Genomic DNA, 14820 nt, shown 5'->3' on the forward strand with positions numbered 1-14820 from the left:
TGCAGTTGGTGTGTGACCACAGACAGCTGATACTAGCTGTCAATGCCCACTTTCCAGGCAGCAGCCACGACGCCTTCATCCTGCGCCAGACTTCTGTGGCAGACCTTTTCGAAGCCCCGGCTCACCCAGGAGGCTGGCTTCTCAGGGACAAGTCTATCCTCTGTGCACCTGGCTGATGACCCCGCTCTGTGCGCCCAGCACCCCTGCTGAAGAACGATACAATGAGAGCCATCAAGCGACCAGGAACATCATTGAGCACACAATCAGCATGCTGAAGCAATGGTTCCGCTGTCTGGATCATTCCGGGGGAGCCCTTCAGTACTCACCTGAGCGAGTCTACAATTTTGTTGTAGTGTGCTGCATGCTGCATAGCCTGGCAATCCTCAGGACTCAGCCACTGCCACCAGACATTGGAGCACCAGCAGAGGAGGAGGAGGAGGAGGAGCACCAAGACGGAAGGGAGGCACAAAGTGCAAGGGCCGTCCGTTAGCAGCTTATTGCAAGTCGGTTCTAGGTCCCCTCTGAGGGAATGGCTTGTGTCATTGAAAGAACATGAATGGAACCGTTCCGCAACCCCTGAGCCGGTCAAGGCAACAAATAGTTCAAAGAGCAAACATGCACAATCTGAATAAAGACACTTCTTTATTTAACAAACTGTGTGTCCTTCCCGCATGACAAACCCCCAAAAAAGCAGTCAGACACATAACTGGCTCTCACAACCTGGGGACAATGAACAAAAGAGTAAACAAAAAATGACCACGATCCTCGACCTTCAATAAAAAAATTAACAACATTTTGCCACATCTCCTACTTTTTGCGCTTCGAGGGTGATCTGCTTCACTTGCGAGATTGGCCCCTTCCCACCCTGCAGCTCCTCCGCAATGGGACCCCAGTGGCTGCAGCAAGGCTGGGGGAAGGCTGCTGAGGGTCAGAAACTGAGTTGGCAGATGGCCTTGAGGTACGGCCTGGACCAGCTCTGGGCCTGGAGGGCCCGGCTGCTGACTGCTCCAACTCTGCATGGGCGGCAGCAGTCTGTCCTACAGGTGGTGGCAGCTGCAGTGGAGAAGTGACAGTGTTGGCAGCAGGAATGCTGCCATCCTGACAGAGGACAGCCATTCCCTGGTCGGATGACACACTGGCACTCCCATGGGCAGCACTGCAGCATGCGGAGCAATCTGCTGAAGCACAGACTCCTGGCCTGCTGCGTCGCGGCGAGGGCCCCGGCGATTCATGCGAGAGGCGCGCAGGAAAACGCGAGGCGCTGCCATTGCCATGAGGACCGCAGAGAGCGGCATTGGCAGCAGCGCAGGAGCAGCGCACAAAACCCACAGGGCGTCGCCATTTGCCACGAGGACTGCCGAGAGCGGCATTGGCAGCAACGCGGGAGACGCCATTTTAAGCCGCAGCGGGGAAGAAAGGAAAGCGCGGGAGATGCCATTTTAAGCTGCAGCGGGGAAGAAAGGAAAGCGCAGGAGACGCCATTTTAAGCCAGTCTAACCACAACCAAAAATGGCGAAGAGTGGCAGTATCACAGCGTTCGACAATGAAGTCAAAGATTGGACGACATATGTCGAACGCATAGAAGTATACTGCAAGGCGAATGAAGTGCCAGATGACAAGAAAGCGCTGGTATTGTTGAATTCAATGGGTGCAAAAACGTATGGCTTACTACGAAACCTAGTAACCCCAGAGAAGCCAGTAGAAAAGGCTTTTGAAAACATAGTGTCAATCCTACAGGACCACTTAAACCCCACACCGCTGCTGATAGCAGAAAGATTTAAGTTTCACAAAAGGAACCAGCATAAAGATGAAAGTAATGCTAAGTATTTAACGGAACTGCGCAAGCTATCGAAACACTGCCAGTTTGGAACGGGACTAGCAGATACTTTAAGGGACAAGTTTGTGTGTGGGCTTCAAAGTGAAGGAACCCAGAAACGGCTTCTATCAGAAAAGGATCTTATGCTGGACAAGGCTTTCAGCAGTGCAGTATCACACGAAGCAGCAGCACGGGACGCTGCAGAGATACAACAGAGACCGCAAGAATATGGCACAAATGAAATGTCATACGGAACAGGGAAGTGCTATCGCTGCGGCAGAACAACACACGACCATAATGATTGCTGGTTCAAGGACAAAGTGTGCAGACAGTGTGGAAAAGTAGGACACATAGCAAGAGTCTGCAGGTCGGGAAAGAAAACCAGCAGCAAGAAATCTCCACAGGAGAAGTACAAGAAGGTACATAAGGTGATGGAGAGTAGTTCAGACGAACAGAAGAGTGATACAGACTCCGGAAGCAAGGAGCTGGGATGTCTGAAACTACATAATGTGATCAAAACGGAGGATCACCAAACTATCTGGGTCACGCTCAAGATAGCAGGAGTCCAAGTGAAAATGGAATTAGACACAGGATCAGCCCTAACAGTCATAAACCGAAGGGACTACAAGCGGCTATTCTCACATATACCCTTGAGAGATACAAAGATTGTCTTGAAGACGTACACGGGGCAAAAAGTCTACCCCAAAGGAAAAATAAGGGTGAACGTTATATATAACGGCAAGGAAACACCAAAAATGGACCTATATGTATTGCCAGATGGAGGACCACCACTACTAGGACGTGAATGGATCTGGAAGATACAGCTAGATTGGCATCCCATACAAGCACTGACTGTAGATGCCAAAAAGGATGACGACGTCACACCTGGACGACTGTCGAAAATGCTAACTGACGCACAAGAAGTGTTCGAGCAGGGACTCGGAACAGTAAAAGGCAGAACAGCGATGATCAAAATAGAGGAAAATGCAGCCCAAAAGTTTTTAAGGCTAGACCGGTACCTTATGCGATTCGCCCAGCCGTCGAAGCAGAGCTGGAAGGTTTGGAACGTTCAGGAGTACTGTCCAAAGTGGACTGGAGCGAGTGGGCTACACCCATCATTCCTGTAATGAAGAGGTAGTTGAGTAATACGCCTGGGGAACCAAAGAAAGTTCGCATCTGTGGGGACTTTAAGGTGACAGTGAACCCAGTCCTTCACACGGTACAATATCCACTTCCGCGGATTGAAGATATTTTTGCCTCGCTATCTGGAGGGAAACGCTTCACTAAGATTGATCTGGCCCAGGCGTACCTGCAAATGGAGGTAGAAGAAGCCTCGAAACAGTACCTCACGATCAACACTCATAAAGGTCTCTACCAATACAACCGGCTGGTGTTCGGGGTAGCATCCGCACCGGCTATTTGGCAAAGGGCAATGGAACAAGTCCTGCAAGGGATTCCAGGGACCCAATGTTATTTGGACGACATCCTGGTCACGGGCGAAAATGACAGTGGTCACCTCGCCAACCTGGAACAGGTGCTCACTAGATTGAAGGAATATGGGCTCCGAGCTAATCGCCACAAATGCGAGTTTTTCCAGAAGCAGATCTCGTATTGTGGCCACGTTATTGATAAAGAGGGGTTACATAAGTCCCCTGAAAAGATTGAGGCAGTAGTCAAGGCTCCAGCACTGGAAAATGTGCCACACCTGAGGTCGTTCCTCGGGCTGGTGAACTATTACCTTGAGTTCTTGCTGAATTTGTCTACCATACTACACCCACTGAACACCCTACTGCAAACAGGGGTACCATGGAAGTGGAGTGATGAATGTAAACGAGCTTTCCAGAAGAGCAAAGCATTGATCACATCAAAAGAGGTGTTGGGTCATTTCAACCCAGCACTACCAATTCGGTTGGCGTGTGATGCATCACCCTATGGCATTGGAGCGGTGCTGTCGCACAAATTCCCGGACGGCTCGGAGAGGCCAGTAGCCTTTGCGTCTCGGTCACTAACCTCAGCTGAGCGTAACTACGCCCAGATTGACAGGGAGGCCCTCAGCCTAGTGTGGGGAGTGAAAAAGTTCAATCACTATCTGCACGGGCAGAAGTTCACCTTGCTGACTGACCACCAACCACTTGTCTCCATCTTTAATCCAAAGAAGGGCGTTCCGCTGATGACTGCGCAACTGCTACAAAGATGGTCCCTTTTTCTAGGGGCGCACCAATATGAAATCGAGTATAAGGGCACGAAACAGCATGGAAATGCTGATGGGCTATCACGCCTGCCATTGTCTACTGCAGAGGAAGCACCAGCAGTGGATCCTGTCGAAATATTTCATTCGACTATAATTGAATGCTTGCCAGTAACTAACGCTGGTACAGAGAAGGAGACCCGAAATGACCTGACACTGTCTCGGGTATATGATTTGACGGTGAAGGGATGGCCAGCACATGGCGACTCACTGTTGCCAGCATTCTCATCCAGAAGAGAACAGCTGTCAGTATGCCAGGGGACCTTGAGGTGTGGATCCCGAGTGGTAATTCCACCCAAGTTAAGGGAGAGAGTGCTCAATGAGCTTCACGAAGGTCATCTGGGGGGAGTGAAAATGAAAAGCCTTGCTAGGGCTTATGTGTGGTGGCCGGTGATCGATCAGCAAATCGAGGACCTGACAAAGAGCTGCTCAGGATGCCAGAAGGTCCAAAATGCACCACCACATGCCCCTCTACACCCATGGGAGTGGCCCTCATCTCCATGGCAACAGGTGCATATTGATTTTGCTGGTCCATTCATGGACTCAATGTTTTTAATAGCCGTGGATGCGCAATCGAAATGGCCTGAGGTGATCAAAATGTCCTCCACCACCACGGAGAAAACTATTGCAGTCCTACAGACCATTTTTGCCAGGAACGGCTTGCCAGAGCAGATTTGCTCTGATAACAGACCACAGTTTGTGTCCGAAGAGTTTCGAAGATTTATGAAAAGGAATGGGGTAAGGCATTACACATCCGCCCCGTATCATCCAGCCACAAATGGATTGGCTGAGAGGTTCGTACAAACCTTTAAAAAAGCAGTAAAGGCCATGTGCGATGATGACATTCCACTGCAGCATGAGGTGGACAATTTCCTGTTAGCCTACAGAAATGCGACACATGCAGTCACCAACCAGGCCCCGGCCATGATGTTCTTTAACCAAAGGTTGAGATCTCGTCTGGATTTGCTCAGACCAAATGTACGAAGAGATGTTGAGAGTAAGCTATTCCAGCACATCAATGAGAAGCCGACAAGGAGCTTCAATGTAGGGCAACCAGTCTTGGCCCGCGACTACCGAACAGAGAAATGGCAACCAGGAACGATATGCACACGGCAGGGGCCACTAATGTACACAGTGGATGTTTGGGAGAACATTGTGAGATGCCATGCTGATCGGATCCTAGAGTCACAGGAACGAGTCAACCCCATGTCTCGGCCATACGTACCTGGTGAGGAACCCGACGTACAGGTCGCATCTACCTCAGAAACAATAGCATTGGAAGCTGATGAATCAACTGACGACAGGGTGCTAGAATCGCCTCCGCACCAAGAGCGAGACACTCGGGAAAGGCGTTATCCAGAAAGAATCAGGAAGCCTCCCCAAAGACTGAATTTATAAATAGACTATTTTCAGCTAATGTTGCATGTTAAAAGTGTTAATTGTAATTAATTTGATATTTAATTGTTAAATGAGTGTTATGGTACTGTTAATCTAAAAGGGGAGGAATTGTAATGTATGTACCATTAAGGGAGAGAATTACTTTTTACAGCTCCAGTATACTGTAGTACCGGCAGTGACCACACCTGTATATAAACCCTGAGTAGTGATCTGTACAGTTAGTTCTAGAGTAACCCTCATTCAGTAAACACCTGTTGATCGTTCCCTGCAGTCTGTTGTCTGATTATTGAAGGACACAACAACAAGATACACGGACCTAACATGTACAGTTTTGGTCTCCTTCCCTAAGGAAGGATATACTTGCCTGAGAGGGAGTGCAACAAAGGTTCACCAGGCTGATTCCTGGGATGGGGGGATTATACTATGAGGAGAGATTGAGTAGACTAGGCCTATATTCTCTAGAGTTTAGAAGAATGAGAGGTGATCTCATTAAAACATACAAAATTCTTACAGGGCTTGACAGGGTAGATGCAGGAGGATGTTTCCCCTGGCTGGGGAGTCTAGAACCAGGGGTCACAGTCTCAGACTAAGGGGTTGGCCATTTAGGACTGAGATGAGGAGAAATTTCTTCACTCAGAGGGTGGTGAATCTTTGGAATTCTCTACCCCAGAGGGTTGTGGAGGCTCAGTCGTTGAGTAAATTCAAGACGGAGATCGATAGATTTTTGATATTAAGGGAATCAAGGGATATGGGGATAGTTCAGTAAAGCGAAGTTGAGGTAGAAGATCAGCCATGATCTTATTGAATGGCAGAGCAGGCTTGAAGGGCCGAATGGCCTACTCCTGCTCCTATTTCTTATGTTCTAATTCTACTGGTCCCTCCCTCCTCCACTGCCCCAAGGTTCAAATGTCACCTCTTAGTGCTTTTCGTACTATGTACATCACAAACCTGTAATAGTTGACTCCATTTGAACACTAGAGATTAATTAGCAAAATATAAAAAATCCATTTGCTAAAGATTTGCTCAGCTAAAACTTGTGCAGCAGTTCCCCAAAAAAAAGGACTGGAGGACCAACAGATTTGAAAAATTGATAAAGGAAGTCAGGAAGAAGGGAAATTTACATATATATATTTGCAGATGATATGAAACTTGGCAAAGTAGATGATCATGATGAGGGTAGTTATAAGCTTCAGGCTGACACAGACAGGATGGTGAAATGGGCAGAAGCATGGCAAATGGAGTTCAATGTGGAGAAGTCTGAAGTGATGCACTTTGGGAGGATGAATATGGAAAGACAGTATACTATAAATGGCACGATTTTGAAAAGTGTAGACGAGCAGAGATACCTTGGCATCCAGATACACAAATGCTTAAAGGTGGCAGGGCAAGTTGATAAGTTGGTCAAAAAAGCATTTTGGTTACTTGGTTTTATAAATAGAGGAATAGAATATAAAAGCAAAGAGACCATGCTGGAACTTTATAATTCACTGGTTAGGCCTCAGCTGAAGTATTGTGGACAATTCTGGGCACCACACTGCAGGAAAGATGTAAAGGCCTTAGAAAGGGTACAGAGGAGGTTTACCAGGATGTTACCAGGGATGAGGGACTTCAGTTATGAGGAGAGGTTGGAAAAGTTAGGACTGTTCTCCTTGGAACAGAGAAGGTTAAGAGGTGACCTAATAAAGGTTTTCAAGATGATGAGATGTTCTGATAGAGTAAATAGGGAAAAATATTGGCCTAGAAATTCGAGATCGCTGAAAACCTGCCAGTGCCACGGCGGGCCGGAGTTAGCGGCCATCAAAAATAATGGCGCTGGCAGGACTGGGGTATTGGCGCTGGTTGCTTATTAACATTAGTGCAGCACTAAACTTGCTGTGCAAAGCCGCTTTTGTGGTGGTAGTCCCGGCAAGAGACCCAATGTAGCATGGCCGTAGCATCATTGCAGCAAGAACAGCCTTCTCTTAAAGCAAGGCTGTCATTTCAGCTCTTAAAGCTGAATTGACTTCCGCACCTAAACAAATAGGAAAATTGCTTCAGCACTAATACAAGCCTGGGAAGAGGCACCCAGAGTCTCGCACGCAGCACTCCAGCTTTGTGTAGGGGGGCAACACTGCAAGAGAGGCCCTCTACCCACAGGGGCCAAGTGGCCCTTCAGAAAGAAGGATTTGGGACCAGATCACCAAAGCCGTCACTGCCAACAGTGTCACCCAATGACCTGGCTCCAGTGTCCAAAGAAGCATGCATCCTCAAAAGCCATCTCCTACCAACTGCACCACTAGCCTTACACACATCTCAATGCACAATTCTCCCCTCCCCCCACCCCCCGCAAGCACTCACCTACCAACAATCTGTAACAAACATGAGGCACACCTCACATTCCTAGCTTCACCTCACCCCCTTGGAGGAGACAGTGCTGCCCATTCTTGGCAGGGACATAGCTGAGCCCTTGGCCAGTGGCGGGGTTGAAAGGATACAAAATGCTGGTATCCTCATATATTATCCTCCTTCTGGCATGCACCTCTTGCTTTTCCGCCCTCCCCTCACAACAATTCCACCCTTGTGCCTTCCTCATTTCACACACCAAAGAAATACAGCCTGAGCAGCCAGTGGGTGACCAAGAAGAAGGTGAGAAGAGTGAAGAAGAAGAAACATCATCACTCAATTTCACACTCCCAGTCAAGATCAGCAAATGGCCTTGCAGGCTGAGCCCTTGGCCAGCGACGGGGTTGAAAGGTTACAAGAAAGTCAGCAGCCTTCCACCAGCCATGCTGCAGCCACTGGGGCAGCACTGTGTGACATCAGTAGGGTAGACAAAGGCACACAGAAGGCAGTCACTAAGGGGATGCATAAGGGTGATTAGTTGATTTCTTGATGTCACATTGGATGGATAGATGTATAAAGTTGGATTGGAAAGTTTGCTTTGTGGTGGCTTTAATTTCAGCATTGTGGCCAAGAAGACACTGTGATGGTCAGTGACAGAGGATAGGTAAAGTGTGGGACACATGTTGAAAGGGGAATTGGGGTTATGGTCATTGGTACCGCAGGTGGATGATTTCATCCCAGATATGCTGGCGAGAAAGGGGCTGTCTGGGTTGCATCCTTCCTTCTGCTTCCTCTTTTTTTGTTTCCTCCTCTTCTGCATCTTCCTCTTCTCCGTCTTCCTCTTCTCCGTCTTCCTCTTCCCTTTGCGTGCAGATGCTGGAAATCAGAAATAAAAGCAGAAAATTCTGGAAATACTCAGCTGGTCAGACAGCATCTTGACCTATGACATGAAATCTGTTTCTCTCTCCACAGATGCTGCCTGACCTGCTGAGTCTTTACAGCATTTTCTGTAGTCTCAGAAGCCTTCCTTTACCATCTGAGGCCTTGCAAGTGTCCAGCAGCACTTCCTGCATGCCCTGCACATTTAAAAAACTTTTAACATGCATTGCACCAAGCCGCTACTTCAATAAAATAAAAAACAAATCTAGTCCAAAAACTTAAATGCAAACTTATCTGAAAGATCTGTGTGTCCCTTTAAGAAGTGCTGACAGCGTCTCTCGGGCTGCTGCATGTTCGCTTTTCAGGGGGCATAGATTTAAAATAATTGGTCGGAGGTTTAGCGGAGATTTGAGGAGAAATGTTTTCACCCAGAGGGTGGTGGGGGTCTGGAACTCACTGCCTGAAAGGATGATAGAGGCAGAGACCCTCATCACATTTAAAAAGTAATTGGATGTGCACTTGAAGTGCCGTAACCTACAAGGCTACGGGCCAAGTGCTGGAAAGTGGGATTAGGGTGGATAGCTCTTTGTCAGCCGGCACGGACAAGATGGGCCGAATGGCCTCCTTCTGTGCTGTAAATTTCTATGATTCTATAATTCAGAGTGAGCTTAGAACCCAGCTCTCAACTCAGCGCAAAGTTCCAAAGTGTGACGTTAAGTTGGCATGACGCTCTCCATATTTACATCTCCAGGGCCACCACTGTTATCAGCAGCGCTAAGGTCCTCATTAAAATGGTGGTCACCATGTCCCATGCCAGAGAAGGGCGTGAGAGTGGCAGCCACCATTTTTTCCAGGATTGCGACGGTAACTCCTGGCAGTAAGTAGCCCAATCCCTCTGGTGAGTGGGTCAATAACTAGAGGTCAAAAATTCTAAATCATTGGTAAAAGATCTAGAGGGTAGATAAGGAAAAATGTTTTCACTCAGAGAGTTGTCGGGATCTGGAATGCTCTGCCTGAAAATGTGATGGAAGCTGATTCCATAAATAATTTTAAAACCGAGTTGGACAGAGTTACGGATAAAAAGCGATGATGTGATACTAAGCATGCTCAGGCACGACGGGCTGAATGACCCCCTTCTGTGCTGTAGGTTTCTATGAATCTATATTTGTAAATATGGTGTTCAGTTAAATTGGTACACGACAATGCACCCTTCAATAAAAAATTCAAAAGTACATGTAAAATAGAGTCTTCACCCATGCAGGCTTGAGAGATTAGCATTAAACATCTGGTTACAAGCATGCAAAGTTTACAGAGATGCTTGGAAATGGTGGCTTGTTTATGCTGCACATGTTTTATCAATGGTTTATGACCCCAAACCTGCTTTCAACCATAGATTTTGATTCCGACATTGGGAACAGTCAGACAGATCATTTTTTACACTGGCAGCCCTGACAACCAGGAAGAAATAGTACATTTCATCACTCAGCGTCTAACTTCCTTTAAAGGGGTAAACCTCTGAATAAAGGCTTTTAAAATGATGGTTCATGTAGATACAGTAAACAAATGTTGCCATTTAGAAAACCAATAATTGATATTTAAAATATGACAATGTTAGGAAATAGATCAGAAATTATACAGCCTGACCGCTTTCAGATCAGCTGATTTTTTGGGGATTTATTTCAAACAAATGGTGGTTTTATCTTCCGTATAAAGTCAGATGTTTAACTTGCTGGAACCCCACTGTCTGGTTTTTAGAACAGTTTACCTTTTTTTTAAATTGTGTCTGCAAAACATGTCGTACAATATGATCCGTAGCCACATTTGTAGGCAGATTTGTAATTTAAAAATGCTGATTTAACAATGTCATTCGCAGGTTCTACAAGTCTTGCCTTGTCGATTAGTTTATTTTCCATAAACAGGTAAATATAGGCAGAAAAGTACAGCCTTGAATTGTTCAACACTTGTCATGTGAATCCTGTGTTTATCAAGGTGACTGATCAGACTACTAGCAAAAGCAATTTGGCAAGATTAAACGCTCCTAAGATCATCAAGTTAGATGTAGTGCTGCTTCACCTTTACAACCTCTTAATAATATGCCTAAACTCCAATTTAAAGCCACTTTTATACTGACATTTGTTCAGATTGAGTGCCATTGAAGTCAATGGAAAGTAAAATTGGGTGGGGTGTAAAGCATACGGCTGATCTGATCGTATCAGTTTTCCGCCAGGCGAGTCAGGTAATCCGATCGTATCAGTTTCCCGACAGGCGAGTCAGGTAATCCGATCGTATCAGTTTCCCGCCAGGCAAGTCAGGTGATCCGATCATATCAGTTTCCCGCCAGGCAAGTCAGGTTAAAATTACTCCCATAGACCCAGTTTTTCATGGCTCTGAGAGTTTGCTGCCAAGATAAGGCGGCCAGATTTAGTAGCATAAATGCCAGGAGCCAACTGTTGGACATCAGTCTCCTGGAATCCGAAGTAAAACAGCACCAGAACAGAACTGCTTTAGCTGTGTAACTTCAGTGTTTCACGCACAAGCTATTGCAATACTCCCTCCCATTCAGATTGCCAAATGAGTTTCAATTTGTGATGAACAGTATTTGTATTGAGAACTGCATTTTATATCACACATGTTTTTTTTTTCATTTTATGGAGATGATGCCACAACTGAGAACAGATGGCACTGTAAAAAAAAAATCACGCCATCGGAACCATCTGCAAACCACACGTCAATTTAGCTCCCATTTCAAAGTAAAATTTACATCTAATTTTCATCATTTTAATTCTTATTTAGCATGTGGTAGAAACAGAAAGCATGATTTTGTTGCTCGTGAATTATCAGCTTAAGCCCACTTGTGGGATATAAATTACATTGCATGGCTGCTTATCATGTATTCTTTAGGACACTCTTGCACTTCCAGGATCTACAGTGGAATTTGCTTTAAGAGATGCCATTGCAGGACAATTTGGCCAGGCCTGGGGTATCCAACACAGCACTGGTCATCAAGTGTATTGCGATTTTAGTAACAGAAAATAATGCTGTTCAGTTTCAAAGATTGCACATTTAAAATGAATCAAAAACTATTATTATTTAGTTAGTATCATCATACTAACTTGCAACTTGTTAAACACTTACTATTGTTTTCTGCTGTCATATTTGCAGAAGTAGATGAAGAAAGTAAAACTCAATTTGTGCAGCATCATATAATATCAGAATTCATCCATGAAGAATTAACAAATTTAGCAAATGTATCTGGCATAAATAGAATTACAGTGGGAAGCTGTTTATCTGAACTGACTGGACCTCCTGGCATTCTAGTGTGTATAATTATTTCACCATATTGCATATTAGTGTCTGGTTAATAGAGTGTAGCGTAAAACAAGAATTCACACATGATCAGATATCTGAATTATTGTATCGGAAAAAGGAAAAAGGCTTTCTGAAATGTTTGGCTAAAAGCTACCTCACAAAGTTATTTTTCTAGTCGTGGTTTGTTTTGTGGCCATGTAACTTTGTGGAACAGATCATTTCATACAGTAGCTGGAGTGCTAAAAGAATACTGTAACAAAACATGTTCATTGCTTTGATTTCTTTTCTCCTGGGTGAAGAAGAAAACATAAAAATTGAGAATTTATACAAGACTGTCTAAGAAATCTATTATTCCTTCTTCGGTACTTTTGTGACCCCCCACCCTGTTAGCAGACCAGAAAGACCAATAAATTATTTTAATTTATGTGGATTTATTTGTTCACTAAATTACATCAAACCACATGTATCACTAAAATACATCAACCAATTTCTTTCAAATTAGTTGGACACTCAACTCACAGGTGAATGTCAAATAATGAGCACATGAGTTCAAACCAATAAAATGGTTGTTTGACATTTCAGCCATTTGAGTTTAGATTCTTTGCTTATGTAGGTTTCAACTTTATTAACATATTTGGTGAGAACACTAAATGGGGTATTCAAAAATGAATTAAAAAATGACTACAGTACCAAAGTGGCTAATTAAAATTGAGATTCCTAAAAGGGTATTTAAAAAAATAAATGCTCCTCACATCAAACCTGAGAAGTGAGAAATCTACATATAGTGCTTTACCTTTGTATTTCAGAATGGGCGATGAACAACCCCACACATTACTTCATGAACTATCTAGATTGCTTCTCAACACATGGCAGAGGTTTGGTTGTAACATTTCATGGATGTTTACAGACTTTTGTATTTGAATAGCGTGGGATCTGATAATCTATTTTAGTGGTGCTAGATGAGAGATAATTGTTGACCAGGACACTGCTCGACTGAGGCCTCATACAGGGCCTCGGTTTAATGTCTCAAACATAGCATGATGCCTCCGCCAATGCAGCACTCCCTCAGTACTACACTGAAGTGTCAGTCTAGGTTTAGTGCAATTTTTGCCAAAATATAACCAGTTCTGTGCCAACCCACCAAGATCTAGATTCAGTCGTTTCAAACTGGTTTTAATTAGAACCATTATAGTCAGCAGAGGTCTTGTATCTAAACAGGATATCTGTGGTGGAATACACAAAAACTATAGGATGAGCTCTCATCAATGTCCAGAATTTATAAATTTTTCATAAGGTGTGTTATAAAACAAATTTGACACCAAGCCACATAAGGAGATATATGGGCAGATGCTTGGTCAAAGAGGTAGGTTTTAAGGAGCATCTTAAAGGAGGAAAGAGAGGTGGAGAGGTTTAGGGAGGGAATTTCAGAGTTTAGGGCCTTGGCAGCTGAAGGCACAGCCACCAATGGTGGAGCGATTAAAATCGGGGATGTGCAAGAGGCCAGAATTGGAGGCGTGCAAATACCTCAGAGGTTATAGGGCTGGAGGAGGTTACAGAGATAGGGAGGGGTGAGGCCATGGAGGGATTTGAAAACAAAAAATCAATGTACAATAGTAGATTTCACATGGAATCCCTGGAGTTTACTATTACCCCAGGTCTCTCTAGCTTTTTAAAATGAGGGCACAATCTGTTGCAGACTGCGAGGAGCTATTCTTGAATGAAGTTAATTATAAAGGAACACAATTCGATTAACTGTATTCCTTTGTGATAAAACCGAGAACGTAAGAAAACCAGTATATGTGTACTCTGTAGGTAAGGATTTGTCCCCACCCGTATGTTAAAAGTAAACGCACATGTTTTAATTCAAACTACTTTGCAGATGATGTAATATCAATTTAAAAACAATAAGAGTACATCATTAAATAAACTTTCTGAAATGGTTACCAGCATTCAGCTGCTGGTGAAAACGAACAATAACTGAAACACATTTGCAGTCTCTATAGGTTAATGAAGCCGCAATCCCAATCCATCTTATTGAAGGGCACTTACCTGCTTGATTTGTTGTGACATTTACAGACACAAACTGTCTGGGGACGGAGCTCAGCTCTGACACTCCATTCACTGCCTCAATCTCAAAGGTGTAATTGGTGTGAGCCAGGAGATCCACCACCATCACCGAGGTGTTCTTGAGTCCAGCTTCCTGTGGGAGATACCTGACACCGCCACCGCACTCCTCGCACTGGATCAAATCAATGCTGCACCTCTTGCAGATCACAATATACATCACATCTTTTCGCCCTCCAGCATCAGCAGGGGGGCTCCAATCCAGAATCACACTGGTATTATTGATGTTGGAGATCACATTCTGTGGGGCTGAGGGTGGTCCTGGGATCAGTGACAAAAACAGTGTAACTTGCATACCCTGTATGTACATTCCCGACTTTTAAAGAATGAACAAATTATATACTGAATTTAGATTAAAAATTAGTTGTTTTCACATAAAATTCCCTCCTATAGGATGTCTTGAAATATATATTGTATGTTGTAAATTACAAAATTCTTCATGAATTCATCTACTATAGAATATCACAGCAATACATTGGAATGGAAGAATGTGCAAGATGGGAAAAGATTTTGCAATCCATCTGCAAGGTTCTTGAGCATAAAAATTACTAATTGTTATTTTCTCCTTTTTGATGTCCAGTGAAAGTGTATGGTTGCGATATTTAGTTCTTGCTACCATCAATGTACCATTGTCTCATTTTATTCATTATTTACAATTCATTCCAGTATAAGTTCCAGGGTGGAATAGCCTGCCAATACTTGCTGTCCAGGTTCTCCCAAAGGG

The 14820-nt window shown here is 44.5% G+C and overlaps 1 protein-coding gene across 1 annotated transcript in view; it reads right to left on the reverse strand.

Moving 5' to 3' along the window:
* epha5 (EPH receptor A5) overlaps positions 1 to 14820 on the reverse strand; it is a 496258-nt gene that overhangs the window by 224979 nt on the left and 256459 nt on the right. Inside the window, exon 5 of the mRNA XM_085991135.1 lies at positions 14022 to 14357. Within this exon, the coding sequence (XP_085847261.1) occupies positions 14022 to 14357 (336 nt within the window). The remainder of the gene's footprint in view (positions 1 to 14021; positions 14358 to 14820) is intronic.

Source organism: Somniosus microcephalus, chromosome 1 (genome assembly GCF_052327205.1).
Source record: "Somniosus microcephalus isolate GS21.2 chromosome 1, FLI_Smic_1.0, whole genome shotgun sequence".
NCBI lineage: Eukaryota > Metazoa > Chordata > Chondrichthyes > Squaliformes > Somniosidae > Somniosus > Somniosus microcephalus.